The 23,002-nt window shown below is 41.3% G+C and overlaps 1 protein-coding gene across 1 annotated transcript; it reads left to right on the forward strand.

Moving 5' to 3' along the window:
- Nucleotides 1-4,628: 4,628 nt before the first annotated feature.
- Nucleotides 4,629-16,075, forward strand: LOC123947570 (lysozyme-like protein 1). Its single transcript, XM_046013900.1, has 4 exons — nt 4,629-4,784; nt 5,275-5,433; nt 15,140-15,218; nt 16,006-16,075. The coding sequence occupies exons 1-4, from the start codon at nt 4,646-4,648 to the stop codon at nt 16,073-16,075; spliced, it is 447 nt and encodes a 148-aa protein (XP_045869856.1). The 5' UTR covers nt 4,629-4,645.
- Nucleotides 16,076-23,002: the final 6,927 nt, after the last annotated feature.

Raw genomic sequence — 23,002 nt, forward strand, 5'->3', positions numbered from 1 at the left:
GATATTTATTTTATTTCCTGAGTTATAATCCAATACTATAGTTATTTGTTTGGTTGTTCAAATTGTTCCAGCTTTGGCCATTAAAGTTCTTTCAGTTTGGCTCCTCTTTCTCTTGAATATAATATACCTCCCTCTTCGTCTTTCTCTTTTTAAGTGCTTCCTCAATATCTACCACTAATAAGATGCTCCAGGCTCATTTTGCATTTTCCATGCCCTAGTCCTGAAATCAGCCAATTTTCCAAGAAGTCCTGGTTTCATTCTTTGGAGAATGGTGTTAGAAGCAAGATCTAGGTTCTGAGTGTGCTCATTGTTACCGAGTGTCACATTTTCTAGGTCCTTTCAGAAGATGCAGTTAAGAAATAAATATGTATATACTAAGTCATGTATACACACAAACCTACATTTATTTTTCTATCAAAGCCAGAAGATATTTATGTATATATATTCAATAGAGTGAAGATAAATCTATTGAACATATCAAAGATAGGGAAAATTATAGGTATGTGTGTGTACATGTATGTATGTATACATGTGCGTATGTATGTTGGGTCTATCTGAAGATAGATGATAGATAGATGATAGATAGATGATCTCTGCCTCTAATCCAGCACAACAGGATTCATTCTCGATTTCTTCATTTGTAACTTCTTCCTGACAGTGTAAAATCTGGCTCCCATTGTCCATAATTTACTTGTTTAATCCTAGTATATGAGTAAAATAGTTTTAGAATTGCTAACGTTTGCCCCTCTGAGAAGCTAATTTACTAATGACAGTACAGTGTTGATATACACATCTTTTCGTCCTTAGACGGAAATATCCAGTGAAAACGGTGTTTTCCAAAATTAGCTCGATCAGTAACTGTTTTCCCATCCCTTTCAATGAGATTATCTCCCACATTTAGAATACAGTTAAATTTGTCAGTCTGCATTACATCCTGGGATCACCCAACATCCTTGCTGATTTTTTAAAATTTGTATACAACGAAGTTCATGTAGCGCACAAGTCAGTGGGTTTTGACAAATTCACAGAATCATGTATCGAATACTCCAGTACCATAGAGACTGGTTTCATTGATGTAAAATTTCCCTTGTTCATCCTCTCTGTAGTCAACCCCACCCTTAATCCTTGGCAAACACTGATCTGTTTTCAATCCCATAGTTTTACTTGTTTCATAAAGTCACATAAATGAAATCCTATAATATAGAGTCTTTTGTGCTATTTCGTTTATTAGCAAAATGAGCTTGAGATTCATCCACGTTGTGGAAATTGGTGGCTTATTCCTTTTATTGCTGAGTAGTATTCCACTGAATGGATATGCCAAGTTTTTTATGGTTTCTCCTGTTGAAGGACATCTGGTTGCCTCCGGTGTTCTGTGATCATGAGTAGTTGTTGTAGGTTAACTTTTCACGAGAACAGATGTTTCCAGTTCACTTAGATAAATACCGGTGTGTGATTGTTGATGTGATTGGAAAGTCTATGCTTAATTTAGCCAGACCTGCCAAACTGTTTTCCAAAGTGACTACACAATTCTGCTTTCTGCCAGGGATGAATGATCTACAGCTTCTTCATCATTTCGTACTGTCTGATTGATTGATCTGAGTTATTCTTTTTTTTTTTTTTAAAGATTTTTTATTTATTTGACAGAGAGAGAAATCACAAGTAGGCAGAGAGGCAGGCAGAGAGAGAGGGGAAAGCAGCCTCCCGGTTGAGCAGAGAGCCCAATGTGAGGCTCGATCCCAGGACCCTGAGATCATGACCTGAGCCAAAGGCAGAGGCTTAACCCACTGAGCCACCCAGGTGTCCCGATTTGAGTTATTCTAAGAGGTGTGAGTGATATTTCATTTTGGTTTCAGTTTATATTTCTCTAATGATGAAAGATGTTGACCATCTTTCCTACATCTTGAGTTGTGTTGCTGATCTCACTAAGATATTTTATTAATAACAAATTATAACAAGACATTTTGTGCTATTAATATAATTTTTAAATGTGAATTTCACCTCTATCTCATCCTTTTCCAAATCTTGGTTTCATGTATGTTTATAATTTATGTAACATTAGTATAGAACATGAATGTGATTCATAAGTTGATATATACCTACAAGGGGTACATGCTCAATATTGGTGGGATCTCCAAACTTGTTTGGAGACAGTTGCCTGAGAAAGAAGCTTATGCTTGGATGGGAGGCCCTAGTGGAGTTGTATAGTGAGGAGGGCTGTTGGAGAGGACGATTAAAAAAAAAAGAGAGAGGTAAGGAAGGCCCAGAACGTCGTTATCACCCAAGTCCCAAGAAACAGGATTCTAGAATCTCTAGGCAGTAGGGAACAAGAGTTAAGAATTCTTCTCTCTCTAAGGCTCTGAAGAAAGATTCCTGGTTGAAGACAGATCACTTGTGTCTTGTCAGAATCAGAAATGGCTTCATGGGGTGCAGGAAGCTCATGTGAGCTGCCAATCACTGATTGAGTAAGTAGAGGAATATTCCTTTCATACAGGGTCTCTGGGGTGGGCACCAGGAATCTGCCTCTTTGGTAAGACCTGAAGTAGTTCAATGAAGCCACCTGTCCCAAAGAATCAGCAACGGCAACCTCTGCTTGCAGGACGCTGAACATGTGCTTGGGGCTACCACTGCTGGGGGGTCTTGTTTTGTTTTGTTTGCTGCCAGTGTGATTCTAAGGCAGGGGATGGAAACCAACCTAACTGATAAAGTCTGCATAGTAAAACTCTTGTGTCTCCCCCTCAGTGCCTGCCATATAGCTCACTGCTTACATCAGGGATCATTCCTGAAAAGGGCCAGATAATAAGTATTTTAGACTTAGTGGTCTGTTTGGTCTGTAATCCAACCACTCAACTCTGTGAAAAAGAACCATACACTCTGTATTACCGAATGGGCATAGCAACGTTCCAATAAAACTTTACTTACAAAAGCAGTTCTGGTTTGGTGACCCTCATTATTCACCAGTATGTATCCTATATACCCTACAGGACACGTATTTACCCTATTGCTTAGTTACTTTAAAGACCCATAATGATTCTTCCTCTCACCTTTCCGAATACTCAGCCCTGATTTTAGCTTCACCTATCAACTGGAGAGTGTACTCTAAGAGAGCAAAAGATAACTTTAGAAATTTCTAGGCAGGTGCAGGAAACGATGCTGGGTGAAAATGTGTATGAATATCACGTTCAGTATCAGAAATTTCACTCCACCCCTCTCCCAGCAAGGTTGCTGTATGTGGGGAAGACATTGCTTCAAGAGAGGAAGCACTTCTAGAAAACCAATAGCCAACAAGGCAAGGAACTCTCTGACACTTAATTTGTAAGTGGAAATCACTTTAAACAAATCAGTGGGGGGTCTCTTTATGGGTTCTCTACTCCCACCACCACTTCCCTCTTCTTATGACCCACGGTCACCAGTCCCCTTGCTCAACAGTCAATACCACGACTTTTATTAAAAAGGCGGACCCACGACGTAGTGATGAAGGAGCTCAGAAAAACACTGCACTCACAATATAACACTATAGTTTTGAAACCACATTTCTGCATTTGGGACAGTATTAAGAGAATGGAAGAAAGATAAGATGCTAGGCCTTCTTGGGATGCCTGGGTGGCTCAGTTGGTTAAGCAGCTGCCTTCGGCTCAGGTCATGATCCCAGCGTCCTGGGATCGAGTGCCACATCCGGCTCCTTGCTTGGCAGGGAGCCTGCTTCTCTCTCTGACTCTGCTTGCCACTCTGTCCGCCTGTGCTCGCTCTCTCTGACAAAGAAATAAATAAAATCTTAAAAAAAAAAAAAAGATGCTAGGCCTTCTTGCTTCAATAAAGCCCCAAATAATAAAGCTTAAAGTCGTCCATGCAGACCCGTGTGTATTCATCTCTGGTTAAAACTGGGTCATGTTTCCACATGCATAGAGAATGCTTCAGTCTTTGTATTCTATTTTTTTTCTAATCATAGAATTAAAATGGGAATCCAGGAGATGTATCACCCTCTGTGGTTTCTAACTGGACATCAATAAAGGAGGGTTCATTTCTTTGCTTGCCTGACCCCGGGAACATGATAGCATTTACTTGACAGTGACCATGTAGGAAAGTATTAAGAGCCTGCACTCATTCTTCTTTATACTGTATATTCCTGTACTTTGTTTTTCCCCAGGCTGGTTCTGAGTGGTTAAAAAAAAAAAAAACAAAACAGGAAGTGGAGGGATGGGCAAAATGGATGACGGGGAGAGGGAGACACAAGCTTCCAGGTAAGGGATGAATAAGTCACAGGAATAAAAGACATAGCAGAGGGACTATAGTCAACAATACTGTAACAGCATGGAGTGACAGATGGTAGCTGCACTTGTGGTGAACACGACGTTAAGATATAAACTTATGACTTGTCAGATTACCATGTTGTACATCTGACAATTGTATTATTGTATTATTGTATTGTAAAATTGTATTATAGCAATAAAACAGCTTTTAAGATTTAAAAATTAAAGTAAAGTGTAAATAAAATAAACAGAAAACATCTCAGCAGGGGCACCCACAACCATGACAAATTTTTAAGTTCTCAATGGCAATAGACTTAATCTCAGGACTCAGGACAAAGCAAGGTTGTTTGACCTGTTCTCCTGATCTTTGACAGGTTCTGCCTCCAACAGACCTGGGGATGAAGGCTGCTGGCATCTTGGCCCTGATTGGCTGCCTGGTCATGGCCGCTGAGCCCAAAGTCTACACTCGCTGTAAACTGGCAAAAATATTTTCGAGGGCTGGTCTGGACAATTACCAGGGCTTTAGCCTTGGAAACTGTGAGATTTCTTTCTTCCTGTTCTTTTCCTACCTTTGGTCTCCCTGATGAGATGTCCGAGTCTCTCCAAACCCCCAGATTTGCCTTGTCCCCAGCTGTTCCATGTTCTACCTACCCGTCCCAGGGATGCCTACTAGCTATCCACATATTCTCAAATGATGCTCCCTGGGGTACCTCTCCTCCTCCCTATCCCTCATGTCCTCACTCCTGGACTCCTCCACAAATGACACCAGCAAGGGAAGGAGAAAACAACGCCTCCCTTGCTGGCATGGTAAGGGCAGACCTGACTTCCGACCTAGTCCAGGTGCAGCCACTGATTAGGTGTGCCACTTTGGAAGTGCCTCATGGGTGTGCTACTTGCCCTGTCCCTCCCCAAGTTCTGTTAGGACCACACATTATGGTAACATGTGTAAGGGAGCTCTCCTCTAAGAGCAGACTTGGAGAACAAAATGCATTTCTTTTATTGGCATTTCTGGTTTTTCCCTGTCTAGGGATCTGCATGGCATACTATGAGAGCCACTACAACACGACAGCTCAGACCGAGCTGGAGGATGGAAGCATCGACTACGGCATTTTTCAGATAAACAGTTTCACATGGTGCAGACGTGCTAAGCTACAAGAGAAGAACCACTGTCACGTGGCCTGCTCAGGTACACTTTGATTTTTTAAAAAATAATGTCCTCAGGAGACTGTGGACTCTGAGAAACAAACCGAGGGTTTGGGAAGGGAGGGAATTGGGGGGGGGGGGGTTGACCTAGCCTGGTGGTGGGTATTATGGAGGGCACATATTGCATGGAGTACTGGGTGTGATGCATAAACAATGAATTTTGGAACACTGAAAAAAAATTAAATTAAAAAAAAACTGCATGGAAAGAAACATCTTACCTAATCTCACCTACAGATGAAAAATCATTTGAAAAATAGATTTCTCACTAGAAATCACAGCGTGAGAAAAAAACAGCAAAATATTCCACAAGAGTTAAAAGAAAATATTAATCCAGAATTTTATGTACAGTAAAACTATTCATCAGGAATGATGAAGAAATCAAGACATTTTCAGATGAAGGAAAACTAAGAGAAGTTTTCGCAGACCTGCCAAAAACAATCACTAGAGTAAATTCTTTTTTTTTTTTAAAGATTTTATTTATTTATTTGACAGAGAGAGCTCACAAGTAGAGAGGCAGGCAGAGAAAGAGGAAGGGAAGCAGGCTTCCTGCTGAGCAGAGAGCCCGATGTGGGGCTCGATCCCAGGACCCTGGGATCATGACCCGAGCCGAAAGCAGAGGCTTTAACCCACTGAGCCACCCAGGCACCCCTAGAGTAAATTCTTGAGGCAGAAAATAAATTATAAAACAATGAATCTTACAACATGTCAAAGGAAGGCGTATGGGAGTAAAAATATGAGTAAATACAATGGACTTTGCTTTTCTTGAATTTTCTAAATTATGTTTGATTGTTGAAAATTATATTGTCTAATATAGTTCTCAGTGTATATAGAGGAAATAGTTAAGACCGTTATACTAGAAAGGGGATGGCAAAGGGGCTTAATGTAACTGAGATTTCTACACTTCATCTGAATGAGAAAATTTTTCAGAATTAAAATCATAGAAAGCAAAAACAAAACAAAACAAAAAACACACACAAAAAGGAAGACTGGAAGACAAAGAACAAGCACAATGAATAGAAAACATTTGCAAATATGGCAGATATTAATCAATGATATCAATAATCATTTAAAATATGAATGGTCTACATATGCTAATAAAAAGAGAGAAACAATCAGAAAGTATAAAAAAAAACAATGTCCTCAGGGATAAAAGCAAGAAAGCTGTATAATGGACTATCTACCCATTTTCTGCTTTGACAAAAACTTATAGTAGATGTGCAAGTAGGTCTATGCCATGCCAATAAATTATTCAACAGTTTTCTGGGGTGACACTTACCGTCCTGTGGCCTACTTGCCCAGAGATGACTTACTTCTTCTAGGATGGTTTTTGTGAACCAACCATGAAAATGGAGGGATGGAAAAATTATCTTATTACCCTTTCATGCATAAAGACATTATGTATGTTCAATAAGAAGGAGAAAGCTGTCTGCCAACTGCTTTCCGTAAAACAAGACAAATACATACACTTCACATTTCGTAAACAGTATAAATTAAGTTAGAATTCACTTCTAAGGCTTCTACTTCAATCATTTAAGAAATATATGTGTGCACAGAAGAGGCTGACGGAAAGCATCAGACATAAATTCTGGTATTGGGAAAGAGAATATATGCTTTAGGAAGTTAAAGGACTATAAACAGGTGTGGGTTGAGTGCTGTGGACTTCAGAGGACAAAGACCTCATTGATAAAATCATGGAAAGTCTTGTAGGCACAATGATATTTGATCTAAGGCTTGGAAGATAGGTAAAATTTGGACATTCAGAGGTAGAGAAGAGTCATTCCAGGGAAAGGGAACAACAGAAGCCAAAAGGGGACAGAAGCATGTGGGGAGATGGTATTGGGCACACACAGGGAGAACTGAGACATTTGTGTTATCTGGAACAAAGGGGATGTTAAGACAAATAACAGGACCCAGGGTTGGAACAGTTGATTCTACCTGATTATGAAGGGCCTGGGAAGCCAGGTAAGATGTATGTACCAATTTCTGCCTGCAATAGGAAATCAACAGAGGTCAGTTGATAAAGAATTGTTCCAGAAGGATTAATCTGCAAAGGGTATGAGATATTGCCATTGCAAAGGTTGAGGTGGGAGATAGAAAGACCTGAATGATGGTCATGGCTGATGGGATGGAGAACAGACAAGAGATATTCAACAGATCCTGCCCTCTCTCTACAACGTGAGCACCATGAGGGCAAGGATTTTATCTGTTTTGATCACTGATATATTCTCAATGCCCAGAGGGGTACCTGTCCAGAGTTTTGGGGTTCAATAGATATTCATTAAATAAATGAATGGAAGGAATTAGGAGCAAGGTTGAAGATAAGGAGTTATAAGATATTCTGTGGCAAACTCCTTAGGAGCAGGAAATAAACTTTTAATTCCTCTTTGACGCAAACAGATTAATCAGTACATATGTTTGAATGTACAAATGATTGAACAATATGTCAATTTTCCAGTAAATTTTCCCTACACCTACATTACAAGAGTATGGTCACTAACTCCTGCTTCAGGAGCAAATCATACAATTGTCAATCAATTCCTAATTTAGAAATTTTTCTGTTGGGCTAAAATCCACCTCTTTCTAGCTTTCTTCCATTAATTCTAGTTTTTCCTTCTGGGTTTATTTAAAACAATTTACTCCATTTTATACATAGAAAGTTGTTAAATGTTTAAAAATAACTAGTAGATATTTCTTATCTTTAATTTCTTATCTTCTGGGCTAAAACATTCAGTATCTTCACCTTCCTACAGATAGGACTTTTAAATTCCTCCCCATCCGTGGTCAAGTTCATTAGCATTCCCCACGAGTTTGCCAATGGAGTCTTCAATTCAATACAGCACCTGGACATGAACGTTTTTAGAAGTTGAAAAGCAGGAGGACAAGGGTTGGCTAACTTAGTAATTAGAGAAATCTGAGACCTAAACTGACAGAAGGAAAGACAAGAAGCAACCATAGAATCCTAAAAGGGCTCAGAAATCAGCAGGATCAGCTAATTCTTGAAACTGGAATGAAAGTAGGTAGAAAATAGGAGAATCGATGAGAAGCCCAATTAAGGAGCAGCTAGACCATCCGTTTCCCTTCCTGACTCCATTTAGCTCCCAACCATTCCTCCCCAATTCTGGCAGAACACTGGAGCTTTCCTTCTTGGACAAGTGAATAGAAAGTCAACTGAGGGACCTCAATAACTTGTGAATGTGAGAGTTTCATACTGAAGACACAGGAGATTAAATTAAAGTTACCATAGTTAAATTAAAGTTACCATAGTCCCAACAACTTTCCTCCACTTAGATCCTAGAATGACAGACAGCAGCAGGCTATCCTCTCCAAGAGAGAAGATCTGTCCAGGAGAATTCAGACAGATGAAAAGGAAATAACTAAAGATTCTGAGTAGGAGCTCTCTATGAACAAAACTAGCTGGACTTCCTTATAGGAAGATACGCAGTTGAAAATCCCCACGTCTGTGTATAGAACACCTATGAATCAGTTTTTTAGTCTCTCTTTCTTAAATGGGTGCAGATAACCAAGAATTGGCCAGACTGCATAGACGTGTCATTCACATGCAAGAGTGAGTCAAAACAAAACAAAAAACAATATGAGATAAAAGTAACCGTTTTTGAAAGCAGAGATTATGCAGGGAAATGAAAATTTCAAATGAAAAAGGGAAGTATCAATGATATCTTCAGATAGATAACATGTCTTATCAATGAAACAAGAAAAGGATGCTTTATAAAGAAGAAATATTTGGAGAAGAGCTTCTGGAAATTCAAAGTATGACTGCAGACACATAAAAAACTCAATAGAGAAATTGGAAGATAAGATTGAGGAAATCTCTCTAAAAACAGAATAAAAAAGAGATAGATGGAAAATAGGAGAAATAAGATATGAAAAATAAATGAATCTGAATAACACAAGTTTCAGCAGGATAGAAGAGAAACAGTAGAGAGAATGAAATCTTTAAAAAACATTTCCAGAACTGAAGGGCATATGTTTCCAATTTATAAGGCCCATCACATAATCTATGTTGATTAATATAGATTCACACTAAGGCACATCCTCATGAAATTTCAGAAAACTAGAGAGAAATAGAATACAGTATAGTCTTCAAAGAGAAGATGTGTGTTTGTGTGTGTGTGTGTGTGTGTGTTTATCTTACTTGATGTTCATTAACATTTTGGATCCGTGAGTTCATAGTTTTCATCTTTTGTCCTTCTAAAACTTTAATGATCTATGTATCAGATCTTTTGATGTTGTCCCACAGGTCACTGAGGCTCTTCATTTTTTCCATCTTTTTCCCTTTGTGTGTTTTATTTTCAATAGTTTCCATTGCTATATCTTCAAGTTCTCTATCTTTTTTCCGAAGTGCTTAATCTATTAAATTCATTCATTGAATGTTTTATTTCAGAGACTGTATATTTTTGTGCAAGGTCATCGTTTTATAGCTTTCATTTCCCTCATTTTATTCATGTTTTTCTTTAAGTCCTTGAGATAAATAAACATATTTATAAATTGTCTTAAATTTCTTACCTGGTAATTCAATCAGCTGTGTCATTTCTGGGTCTTAACATTGACTGATCTTTTCCCTGGTTATGGGTCACATTCTTATGCCTCTTTGCACATACAATAACATTTTGTTGGATCCTAAAGATAGTGTATGTTACATTTTTAAGTGTTTGGATTATGTTTTCTCCCTTTAAGGAGTGTTGGATTTCATCTTGGCAAGTAGTTAATTCTGATCAGCCTGACCCTTTTAAGACTTGCTTTTAAGTTGTGGTAGGGAGGGGCACCTGGGTGGCTCAGTTGGTTAAGCCTCTGCTTCCAGGTCATGATCCTAGAGTCCTGGGATCAAGTTCAGCATCGGGCTCCCTGCTTGGCGGGGAGTCTAATTCTCCCTCTGACCTCTTCCCTCTTATGCTCTCATTCTCTCTCTCTCTCTCTCAAATAAATAAAATCTTTTAAAAAAAAATTGTGGTAGGGAAGTTTGAGAGTCATGTTTATGGTGGGGTTAATTTAGTGCTACTACGAACGCATGCCTTTTCTAGTATCTTTTGAATGCCCAGGGGTTCACCAATGTCTCTCCCTTCTGACTAGTCAGAAATCGAATATCTCCCAGCCCTGTGTAAGCTCTGTAACTGTAGAGGTCCCTACGCCGATTTCTGGTGTTCTCCTTCTGGGTGGCTCCTAACCTTCAGGTACTTTTCCCCACAAATTGTAGCTGCCTTCGCCTCTTATCTCTGTCTTCTCCACTTAAATTGCCATCTCCTGCCTGGGTTTTACCTTTCTGGTCTGGCAAGTGTCTCTGGGCAGAAAGTCATGGTGATCGTGAGACTCTTCTCCTTCGGTTTCTGTCTCTCAAAGGTCATGATCCCACCTTGCCTTTTGCCTAATATCTGAAGATAATGTGCTCGTGTATTTTGTCTAGTTTCCCAGTTGTTTACAGTGGGAGAGAAAATCTGTTTCTCCATCATGGCCGTGTTTAACTTTACATGCAATTGACCAATTTAATATTGTTCAATTTAGTTTCAAATACGGAAGTCTGGGGGCAAACCTATATCTGCAAGGCAATCTTGAATTCTAGAAAATTAAAATGTTGGACAGTTCATGCTTAAAGGTGAATGAACACTCCTATCTGCTTTCTCATCATAAAGAGCACGAGATTTTTCGAGACAGCTTTAAAATAGAAAACAGGATGTTGGTTTTATATCCTAATCACTCCTCAGTAGCTGGCCTCCCTCAGCCTCAGGCCAGAGAAGCTTTAATTATTCTGTCCCACGTACAGAAGTAGGGACATTTGTCATGGGAACCCAGAAACAAGTTAGCCTTATGGTCTCTTTATGAGAAACATGACGTTTCCTACATGTACGGGTCATGTGCACCTCTTGCCGGTCTTCCAAAGCCATGCCATCTCACTCCCAGGCCAAAATCTATTTCCAAAATTCCTGCCTACCATCCCCAAACTATTTGGACAGAATATTTATGTATATGCGTATAGACACACAAATAATAATATAATATCAATCTTTATTTTCCTCCAACAGCACAGATCTCTTTAAAGTAAGAGATGTTTAAGGAAAAGGAAGGTGATTGTTGTCTCTTGTATCTAGCCTCATCTACTTTTATTACTCTCTTTTCCCCATCATCTGGGTATCTGAGTTGGCCTTTGTCACTCCAGAGAGAGGAAGGAGATGTAAATTGTGGACATGATAGTGATACAGTAGGTGGGAGGCAGGAGGATGGTGGGGAGAGAGGGAGAGACATTGAAGCACAACTATCTTACCTGAGAATACGTAGTTCTTTCTGCGTAGATTGCTGATGTTTTCTGTTGTTTATGTGGGAGAATAAACTCTTCGGTTGAATAATGCTTTGCTGTTCGACAGAACCCTTTGACTGCAGAGACTTGTCTATTTAAAGTAAATGGAGCAGAAGCAATTCTTGGCCTGGAGCCTTGGAAATACTTGCTTTCTTGCCTCATTTCTGCCCCTCTGCTGCCCCTCTGTGGTGATTTCATTGTGCCTTCACCTCTCACCACATCAGGTTCTCGTTTCCCAGCCCCCATCTCCCTTCAGGCATTTTCCTAAGCAAATTCAAAGTCACGTCCAACTAGCACTTTCAAGACATCTCATTACAGTCACAAAAAGCTACAGTGAAGTGGGGGACTAACAAACTACAAGGTCTCCACCACGTGGACCTGAGAACCTAATCCTCTCGCCAATGGTACACACACTCTCCAGCCAAGCAAACTGCCTTTACCGCCAACGCAGGCCTTCCACAGTGTGTACATGACGTTGTACTGTCCTGGCACAACAGAATACTCTCTATGTCTTCCCCACTATGGATAGTCTGTTTCTTTCCCACCCCCTGAGGCCCCACCAGACCCACTTCTCCTAGGAAACAGGCTCCAACCACTTTCAAATACAAATGGTCTCTCAGCACTTACCAAGCATTTGTGCGCCCAAAATAAAGTGTCTCTAGGTAATTTGAACATGCAGCAGATACCAAGCACTTGAGTTTGGATCGTCTCTTAATAAATAAATAATTACTCGAAAAATGAATATTTACGTTTTTATTCTCAACTTCACTGGCATATAGTATTCCATAAGAAGGTCTCTTTGCTTAAGTGTCTGCGTTGGAAGGAAGTAGTCAAGGACAATAGAAGTTAAGTGGTAGGTTTGAATGCAGGTTCATTTAAAGGGCTGACCTTGGCGCGCACCCACGCGGTTGTTTGAGGCTGAACAGAGATAATACACTAAGAGACCTAACAGGAGCTGGACCCACAGTACGTGTTCAATAAAGGTTGGCTCTTAGTAAGAACGATTACTATTCTAACTATTCTCTCTAGAAATTAGGCAAACGACTTATAACCTAACAAAGCTTTGGTTTTCACTGTGAATTAGATGTTACTGAATTTGCATAATGTCTCAATTGTTTATCCCCTAGAGGTCATCATACCTTTTGTTAATTTTCTCTTGGTTAATAGAAGTTTGTTTTAAACTTAAAAAAAAAGATTTAGAATGTATTTGCTCAAAAGAAATCTGTCACTACCTTTATCTTTTAGTTAAGCTTATCTGAGAAAGGAACCCAATTAGCAACTACACCGGCACACTCAAGAAAAAACTCCATTTTCAACCGAGTTTACAAAATAATTGTGTATTGTAGTGATCTGTTTAGGCTGACATTATTCTTTTTTGGTTATAGTTTTCTGAGAATAAAAATAAAGCATTTCTACTGTCAAAAGTTCAGAAAGATGCAGTGAAGTTATAAGAGCCTTTTTATCCCGCAATTGAGAGCTAAACCTTCAAATACTGGTAACGATGACTATCTTTTTATTTCCTCTCTCAACCAGTGCTGTACAATAGTATTTTCTGGGTTGATGGAAATGATCTCCAGCTATCCACTATGAGAACCACTAGCCACAATAAAGATTCACAAAGCATCTGAAATGGAGTGAGAGCAACTGAGGCAGAAAAGTTCTGATTGTATTGATTAATTTAGATTTAAATAGTCCCATGTAGGGAACGGCTGCCATATTGGACAGTGTAGCCCTAGGATGATATTTTCTACAATACTGAGAACCTAACATTAGGAGCATTTTCACTATTACAAAATCATGTCAACATTTGGTTTTAAATGGCACCCTGTTTCATTCTACGGAGGTATTATTAATAATGTGAACACCCCTCTTATAAGGCAATTAGATCTTTTCCATTTGGAAGTAAATTAAACAAAGCTGCAGTAAACTACATTGTAAATAAATCTTTGCCTACATTCATAATTTGTTCCTCAAGATAGATCCAGAAAGGGGTGCCTGGGCAGCTCAGTGGGTTAAAGCCTCTGCCTCCGGCTCAGGTCATGATCCTAGGGTCCTGGGATCGAGTCCTGCATCAGGCTCTCTGCTCGGCAGGGAGCCTGCTTCCTCCTCTCTCTCTCTGCCTGCCTCTCTGCCTACTTGTGATCTCTGTCTGTCAAATAAATAAATTTAAAAAAAGATAGATCCAGAAAGATAAATTACTAGGTGAAAGATTAAGAACCACTTTAAGGCTCTTGACCCATATTATTACATTGCTTTCCTGAAAAGCTGAACTCATTATTCTCTCACCAGCAGGCACTGAAGAATGCCTTTGTCCTTGTACCCTTGTCAACCTGGAGCATTACCCTGTCCTTTAAAAATCTTGGCCTAATTAATAAATAAAAATGATATCAAATAGTGTAGGCTTTTGTGTCTTTGATTGGTGGTGGTGATGGGCAGAGAGATGGACCTCCCAGATTCCCCTTGAAGGGAAGATGTCTGGCTCCAACAGCGTCTGTGTAATTTTCAGACTAGCTCCCTGGCACCTCCTTTGGGGTTGTCTTAGCTGCAGAGGACTGCCCCATCTAATACTGTGCCCCTCCGGGGCAGTCCACACCCAGGGACTAACTGAGAAGGATTCATAAAGACTTAGCCATTTAGGTATCACTTGGGCAACTTCGATGGGCCTGCATCGCAGCTGGACATCTCCATCTGCCCCCTCCAGCTTCTGTCCCCTTTCTTGCACAGATGTGGATCTCTAATAAACGCTCTGCACCCCAAGCCCATGTTTGCGTTTACTTCTGAAGAAGTGCAACAGAAATGATGTTGGACTTTATTTGCCTTTTTCTATCATGTTTTCATGGAGGGTTTTGAGGCCACTTCTGGGCAAGCAGGAAAGAATGCTCAGGCCAGTGCATTCATATGCAATCAGAAGATCTGTTATGTCTGAAAGTCCTAGAAAAACTAACAAAGACTAATGTGTCTGACATAAACATTTTTGCATGTAAAAAACACCTTGGATGGATTTTTTTTTTTAACGCACAAACTGGAAAGTTAAATAGACAAGTTTAATATTTACCTATAAAGAGATCATAAGTGCCAAAGCATCTCCAGTAGAGAAAAAAACATTGTACTGTCCTCCTACCTGTGTATTTCTTCAGGACACAGAAGACACTCTCTTCCCCAAAACCCTTCAGGACCACAACTTCAAGAAGCCCAAATGTGGCTACTCTACAAATTAAAAAAAAAACTTTGATTTGTGAATAAGCTCAACAAAAATAAGAACATGGTTCATAGTTCTTCTCACCCTCCTGTTCTAACAAGCAGTGAGAAAAGTGCAGAAAACCTGATCAGGGCTTCCCCTCAAATAAGAGTCTCAGCTATACTCTACTCCTCTCTCTTACAGCCTTGATCACGGATGACCTCACAGATGCAATTATCTGTGCCAAGAAAATTGCTAAAGAGACAGAAGGGATGAACTATTGGTAAGAGTTTTTCCTTGGCCAACTTTGGCTGACATGGCCAAAACTGACCGTGTCCATTCATCACACCTCATTGGGCACTGATAAGCTCACCTCTGCAGAGAGGTCCCATGAAATTAATGTGACCTTGTCTCCCTTCCCCATGAATGTGTGGCTGGACAGTGAACACGGCGAAGGGGGTTTCTATGGGGACGAGAGACAGTATGAGTCATGGCGGTTTGCGATTGCTTTTCACATTAGTATTCCAAACAATAGAGCAATTCCTTATGTGAATTTCTGGTGAAGGCCATACACCAGAGGAAGAAAATTTGCTCTCTGCTTGGACGAGATCTTGGAGGGCTAGGGCAACATTTTGTGGGGGGAGAGAACATGCAGTAGTGAGAGAAAAATGACCATGTCAGTTACACACCATCCATTGGCAGGGAGCTTGCCTAGGACAGTGCACAGACATGGTCTCTGGTGCTCCCAGTTACCCAAGGCTGGGTTTCCTGTGAACATTGCTAATCAGGTCACCCACTTGGGGAACCTGAATTTTCAGCGGTGTAGGTGTTGAGCTAAATGATCCATCCCTATAAAAGTTGTGTTTACCTGTTGCTAAGGCTAAAGAGGGCTAGGAGAAAATCTAGAAGAGAAAAGTCTGAAGGTAAAGGATAAAGTCGTTGGATCTCAGAAACAAAACTAAATCCTGGGAGGCGCTGGTAAATTTGGTTAATTACCTATGGTTTCAAACCTACAGATATTTGGATTGTCATGCTTCTTTCTGTTGTTCCTGCTTCCCTCTCTTCTTTAGGCAAGGCTGGAAGAGACACTGTGAGGGCAAGGACCTGTCTGAGTGGAAAAAGGGATGTGAGGTTTCATGAATTGGAACTGGACCCAGGAGGCTCGGCAACCACTCCCTAGGATTTGTAGTGAATATCCAAGTTCTTATGTCACCTTGTCCCCCCTTCCTCCCAATGTTCCTTCTCTAAGTTGGAGATGGAAAACTAAGTTATAGTTTTAAGGAAATAAATATTTCCATTTCAGTATCTTTACTTCACCCTGACTCTGTTTAAGCGATGTCATAAAAGCACAATGGTGAGATTTGAAAAGTCACCTGCAAAATAGTTCTAGCCCCACAAAGAACAAATTTCCATCTTTGTCATAAGGATTACTGCTCTTTTGGCCCTGAAATGGCTTCTCATTTAAAAAGAGGACTCCTGGGGCATCTGGATGGCTCAATCGGTTAAGCAACTGACTCTTGGTTTGGGCTTAGGTCGTAGGGTCAAACCCTGCATTGGGCTCCACATTCAGTGTGGAGTCTGCTTAGGACTCTCTGTCCCTCTCCCTCTGCACCTCCCTCCTGTTAACTCTCTCTCTCTCTTTCTCAAATAAAATAAATAAATATTATTTTAAAAAGAAGACTCAAGGGGTGCCTGGGTGGCTCAGTGGGTTAAAGCCTTGGGCTTCTGCTCTGGTTACGATCCCAGGGTCCTGGGATCAAGCCCCGCATTGGGCTCTCTGTTCAGCGGGGAGCCTGCTTTCCTCCTCTCTCTCTGCCTGCCTCTCTGCCTACTTGTGATCTCTGTCTGTCAAATAAATAAATAAAATCTTAAAAAAAAAAAGACTCAAATCAAGAAGAGCAGAAGATGAATGACCATGGTTTGCTGATCTTTTTCCTGAAGCCTTAGGTCATTCTTCTCTTGGTCAGCGGACACACTGCCCCTCCTTAACTCACCACTGCCAGAGAACATTCTGGGAGATCTAGACAATCCTGATGGACACTCTAATGGGAATAAGTGGGTGAAGTTGCAGCCGTCATCTTTAATGTTAGGAGAGTTCCCACATCCCAACATCTTTTTAAATTAAATCTACCAAATTCAAAACTAACATCATGGCGGCAAAATTGCTTCCAGCCTTAGACCTATAGATTTTGTTAGTTTGTTCTGGAAACTGGTGACTGAAGGACACTTCCTTACCTGTAACACTGAGTCAAGGAGCTCAGATCCCAAAGAGCTGTTCCCAGAATGCACTGTGCTCCAGGCAGGGATGGCTCACAGAGCAGGGGAGTTCCACTCTGCTGAGTTTTCTCTCTTCCAATCTCTGTCCTGCAGAGGGCAGAGGTGGTTAGGGCTGCCTTACTGCAACATTACATAGCAAACTCAAGTCCAATGCAATCTGACTTCAAGAACGCACTCAATTAAGGTTGTTAAAGAAATGGTTATACATACAAATAAGTTTCCCACTTAGAAGAAAGTCCCCACTGGTCAGACTGATGGGTTTTGTGATAACACCTAACTGACCCATAAACACTCTCTCATTGCCAACTGTCTGGACTCTGCTGTTGGCTCATGTCACATCCTGGCTTCACTTGCAGGCAGAGGCTTTAAAAAAAAAATCTGAACTGCTATTTGCCAAAAGAATATAAACTTTTCCTATGTGTCTAAACAAATATAATCCGGTGACAATTTAACAGGCATTTCAAACCATGGGAAAAAAACTTTGGAAACTCGCAAAAGAATTGAAAAAGAATTCTGTGAGATGGCTGAAGAAAACATGAAAAATGTTGGCTCCATTAATTTGTGCTTCTAGAAGTCTTGAAGTCTAGAAATATGCATCTTTCATTATTATCGATCGTACCGTTATCCATCTGCCTTGCTGCCCCCATTCTTAGCCAAACCTCCCTCATTAAACCAGTGATACTGTGTTCATGACCAAGGTTGGCATGGCACCTGGCACCAGCTGTTCAAACACTGGGGGAAAAGATTAAACAAACAAACAAACAAAAACCCACTCGACTCCAAGAAAGGAGCTCTTTGAGATTAGAAGTGAAGAGAGGTAAGCTGGCCTTACAATTTGATCTATCTTTTCACAAAACTCATAACATTTCTAAGCATGTAATCCTAATATTTCTGTCCCTAAATGTTTCATTTATTTAGTATTTCCATAAAGATTTAGGATAAAACCAATTGCGTTGTCCTGGATAATTTTTTGCAATTAATGCTCTCAGAAATTTAAGAAGAAAATATTGCTCCTGTTCCTAAGTTATCTTTCTTTAACAAAAGTATCTTGAAATAACAACTGAAATGTATATTCCCTTCTACAGTTTCCAAGTTATTTGCAAATAGATTCTCCGTTTCTCCTCACAGACACCTTAGCAGCAGCTTACTACATGTCACTGTGGGGACAGTTGGATATTAGGGTTTGGAGAACTGCTTAGGTAGATATGGTCTTTCTTTGGAGACTTATCTCTGTCTGGCTCTTGGGACCCCCCACCCCCAGCATCTGTCACTATGTATCCCAGCTCAGTCTCTGTTATTCTTTAACACTTTCTGTCTGGTTCAACCATTTTTTTCTTGATGCCTCCTGAATCCATATACCCTTTCTCTTTGGGTGTCTTTGCTCCTGGTCCCCAAACCCGGAAGACTGTAATACTTCCCCATAGCCTCTACAAGCTCCACCCAGCCTACAGGAAGCCTCTCTGGTCGTTCAACCTCCAAACAGTCTTTTCTCTATGGTCTTTCCCAACTGGACACATATGGGATCACAGAAGGAATACAAACATGACCTTGCATTTGGATTATTGTTATTTTCAAATCAGGTTCACATCCAATATCTCAAATGCTCCTTACAACTACCTTGGGACACAGTGTAAAGTAATCTTCACTTTATACAGAAGCTACTGGGTTATGGAAATGGTGACTGTTTCTCTAAGATCCATAGTGCCACAGTCAGGAATCCAGGGTAAACCTGCCACCCTATAGGAATCCTCACAACTCAATGAAAGAACAGTGGCCTAATTTCTTTAGAGAGACAGAGTGCCTGAGCCCCCCATCTGAGGTCATTCCCCACTTCCTTGAGCACCCCAATACAGCAACCATTAGCCAGGCCTGGAAAGATCTAGAAGAGAAGGAAATGCTCTTACCCCAAATCTAATCTCTCCACGGTAAGTTAAAGAAATACAGACTACATTAGGAGACCAAGAAAGAGTTCTTCTGTCCTCCCAAAATAGATAGAACATGTTCTATATTTCTAAAATTTGAAACAAGAAATGTATTGCATTGATCAACAAAAAAATTTACAGTTTAAAAATTAAAAAATGAAAATTATTTTTTCCAGTGGTCACATCTTCCAAATGGCCACTCCACACCCGCTCCCCTGGAGTCAGGCTCTGCCTTTCCTCTGTGGGGCCGCTAGACTGCAGAGCATGCACGGCCAAGGAAGCGGTCTGGACATGACCATCACCCAGACAGCTGTTCCAGGGAGCATCCAGCTGCTGGAAGTTCCACACATGCAAGGGTCAGGGGATGGAAATCCCCACAGCTAGTTTGCCTGGAAGCCCCTTCCTGGGGGGAGCTGAGGATCCAGGAGGAAATCTGACTGTAGCAGAATCATCGAGAACACAGCCGGGCTGCCAGAGGCAACTGGGGCAGCTACAAGGCACTGTGACTCAGACAGGTGGCTCTGTCTCTCCCTCATTTTCCTTCCCTCTTTTCCAATTCATTCACAGCACAGGGAAGAGATGCTTGGACACCATCTTGAATCACAGACACAGCAAGCACATCTGTTTAATCTGATCTTTCTTAACAGCACAAAGTGGGGAAACAGAAGGTCAGAAGCTAATAAACAGTCTCACGGAAGAGGGGAAGGAGGAGAGAGACAAAGACGATATTTTCTTACACGAGATAGCAATTTGAACAACTTTGGCCACGGGGGTCCCCTTCCTGGTGGACAGCCCAAACCCAACACTGCATCTTGACCAGGGGCCTTTGCATTGGCTTTGTTTTTCTAACTTTATCAGTTGGGCTCTGATTATAACAGAATACATATTCATTGTGGAACATATAGCAAATAGTTTTCCAAGCAAAAAAACTATTCTCAACAGTCAATGCTGCTATTAATACTTGTGGCTTTCTACTCTGGAAAACAGCATGGAGTTTCCTCAAAAAGTTGAAAATAGAGCTACCCTATGATTCAGCAATCGCACTACTGGGTATTTACTCAAAAGATACAAATGGAGTGATCCAAAGGAACACATGTACCCGAATGTTTATAGTAGCAATGTCCACAACAGCCAAGCTATGGAAAGAACCTAGATGTCCATCAAAAGATGAATGGATAAAGAAGATGTGGTATTTATATATAATTGAATACTACGCAGCCATAAAAAGAAATGAAACCTTGCTATTTGCGACGACATGGATGGAACTAGAGGGTATTATGCCGAGCGAAATAAGTCAATCAGAGAAAGACAGCTATCATATGATCTCCCTGATATGAGGAATTTGAGAGGCAGCGTAGGGGGCTTGGGGGGTAGGGAAGGAAAAAATGAAACAAGATGGGATCGGGAGGGAGACAAACCGTAAGAGACTCTTAATCTCACAAAAAAACCCCTGAGGGTTGCCAGGGGCCAGTGGTGGGGAGAGGATGGGTGGGTTATGGACATTGGGGAGAGTATGTGCTATGGTGAGTGTTGCAAAGTGTGTAAACCTGGTAACCACAGACCTGTACCCCTGGGACTAATAATACATTATATGTTAATAAAAAAATACTCGTGGCTTTCCTTCCATTTTTTCCTCCCATTTCTTACAGGGTTGGGATCAGAGTTTTAATTTTGTAACCTGATCTTTTCACTGAATATACCACATGATTTCCCCCAATATTTGCTAAAATACAGTGCCTACAAACAGCAGCATGGTGGCTGTGTGCCCCATAATCCCTCTCTTCTGTTCTCCCTTGCTGTGTACATGGCTCAACCCGCAACACTGTCCGGTCTGGGACCCTAGGCCAAGTTGCGGAAAGGGCTCTTTCTTTTCTCACTGCTTATTCTCCTCCAGACATCACCCAAAGCCCACTATCTGTGATTTTTCTGGGGCCCCTCTTTCCATGGACTCCTTGACTTTTGGGGAGAACGTGGATCGCGACCAGAAATAGACCATGCCATGGTTTCCAATCAGGATCCATTGAAAAAAATGAAAGTCCATACAGTCCTGAAAAACCCAAAGTACGTGGTTAGCCAGGCCGTTTCACCTCCTGCAAAACGGGAAAAACATATTCACTGCACACACTCGTAGGGACGGTTAGCAACAATATCAGAAGCACATGGCACAGACCAGGTTTTGAAAAAAATTGGTGGGGCGCCTGGGTGATGCAATCGGTTAAGCATCGGGCTCTTGATTTGGGCTCAGGTCATAATCTCAGGGACGTGAGCTCAAGCCCAGCATTGGGCTCTGTCCTGGGCATGGAGTCTCCCTCTCTCTCTGCCTCTCCCCACAATGAGCGCGCTCTCTCTAAGAAAATACATAGATCTTTTAAAAAATTGGTTCCTATTACTTCATTTCTATATTTTTCTGTCTTTGGTATGTTTAACAGGTGATTTCTAACAGGTATAGCGGACACTTCAATAGGATGAATTACATTTTGCATGAAAGAATGACATTTCCGAAAAGGGAAGGGAGAGATCTTTCCTGAAAGAAGCTGCCAATGAAACCGAGGCCACATTTGTTTTACTTGGGTCCCTGCAGCTGAGATTTCCAAGCTACAGGGTAAAAAGTTAAAAGCGCTCTCGATTCCCCTGCCTGCTCTCTACCACACCCCCACTGGCAACATAATTCTTGGTGAGGAAGAAAAAATAAATCTATAGTTGCCTTGAAAAGCATTCATGCAAAATAAAGCCCAGATTCATAAGTAATTGGACTTGTGCATCACTTTTCAAAACAGTATCCTGTTACGAGCTAAAGCAAACAGCGGTTTCAACCCCGAGAACTGACAGGCGGTTCAGAGGGCAGATTGGAAAAGATTAAATATTTGTGCAAAATGCCACATCCCCCTTCACAAAGAGCCGCCTGAGTCTGGAATAAAAGGAAATGGGAATCGGAGGATGGGTATCCAGGAACTGAGAAGAGAGTCTTATCTTTCCAGAGGAAGGACTGATATTGGAGCAGTTGGTGGGGAAGGGGAGAGGGGCAGAAATGAGGCCGAGGCGGGTGCCAGCGCTCAGATCACTGCATGCCTGCACCCAAGGCTGCACTTTTGACCCGTGCAGTGGAGTCCCGCCACAGGGGCTCAGCGGAAGATGGAAACAGGATGGTGAGAGCTTTGAGGCTGCCAGGCTGTGGTGGCGGAAAGCAGGAAAGAGGCATGCTCGGAGAAACCCACAGTCTGAGCAGTACTACGTTAATTTGTAAGAGTGGGAGGAGACAAAGGTGGCCGGGGGCTGAAGCCAGCGAAGTGCACTGTGCAAACTGGCAGTCCAAAGGCCCACCGGTGGAGCAAAGAACAGACCAGGAAAGGGAGGGGAGGAGTTTAAGAAAGTTGCTTAAAAACACCAGTTTCCAGCTCTGCTGATAGTCTATCAAGGCTGAATTCTGCCTCTGAGACGTTTCAGTGTCTGCCAGGAACTTCGAATTAAAAAAAGGGGGGAAAAAAAAAGGAAAAACCTCATACAATAGCACATTCTGTGAAGGCAGTAGGGAGATTGATGATAAGATGAAAATCTTTTAGGAATTGGGATTTTTTTTTTCTTTCCGTGGATTTTGGAGCTCCTCAGGGCCCCACCACGAAGACTAACACAGGGCACACCCCAGGAAAAAACAGTGCCCGGATCCTCTGAACATAGTTCAAGGAGAAGGAGAGACCATGGGAAGCACAGCCTGGGGTCCCATGTGCTGGCTCAGAGACAGTGTTAGATCAGTGGTTCTCAACCCTGGCTGATGCATCCGGAGGCTTTTTTTTTTTTTAATGCCAATACCCAGGTCTGGCTCTCTTGCGTTAAACTGGGCTCCCTAAACTTGGAACCCTGAAGTGGGTTT

Source organism: Meles meles, chromosome 7 (assembly GCF_922984935.1).
Source record: "Meles meles chromosome 7, mMelMel3.1 paternal haplotype, whole genome shotgun sequence".
In the NCBI taxonomy this organism is placed as follows: Eukaryota; Metazoa; Chordata; class Mammalia; order Carnivora; family Mustelidae; genus Meles; species Meles meles.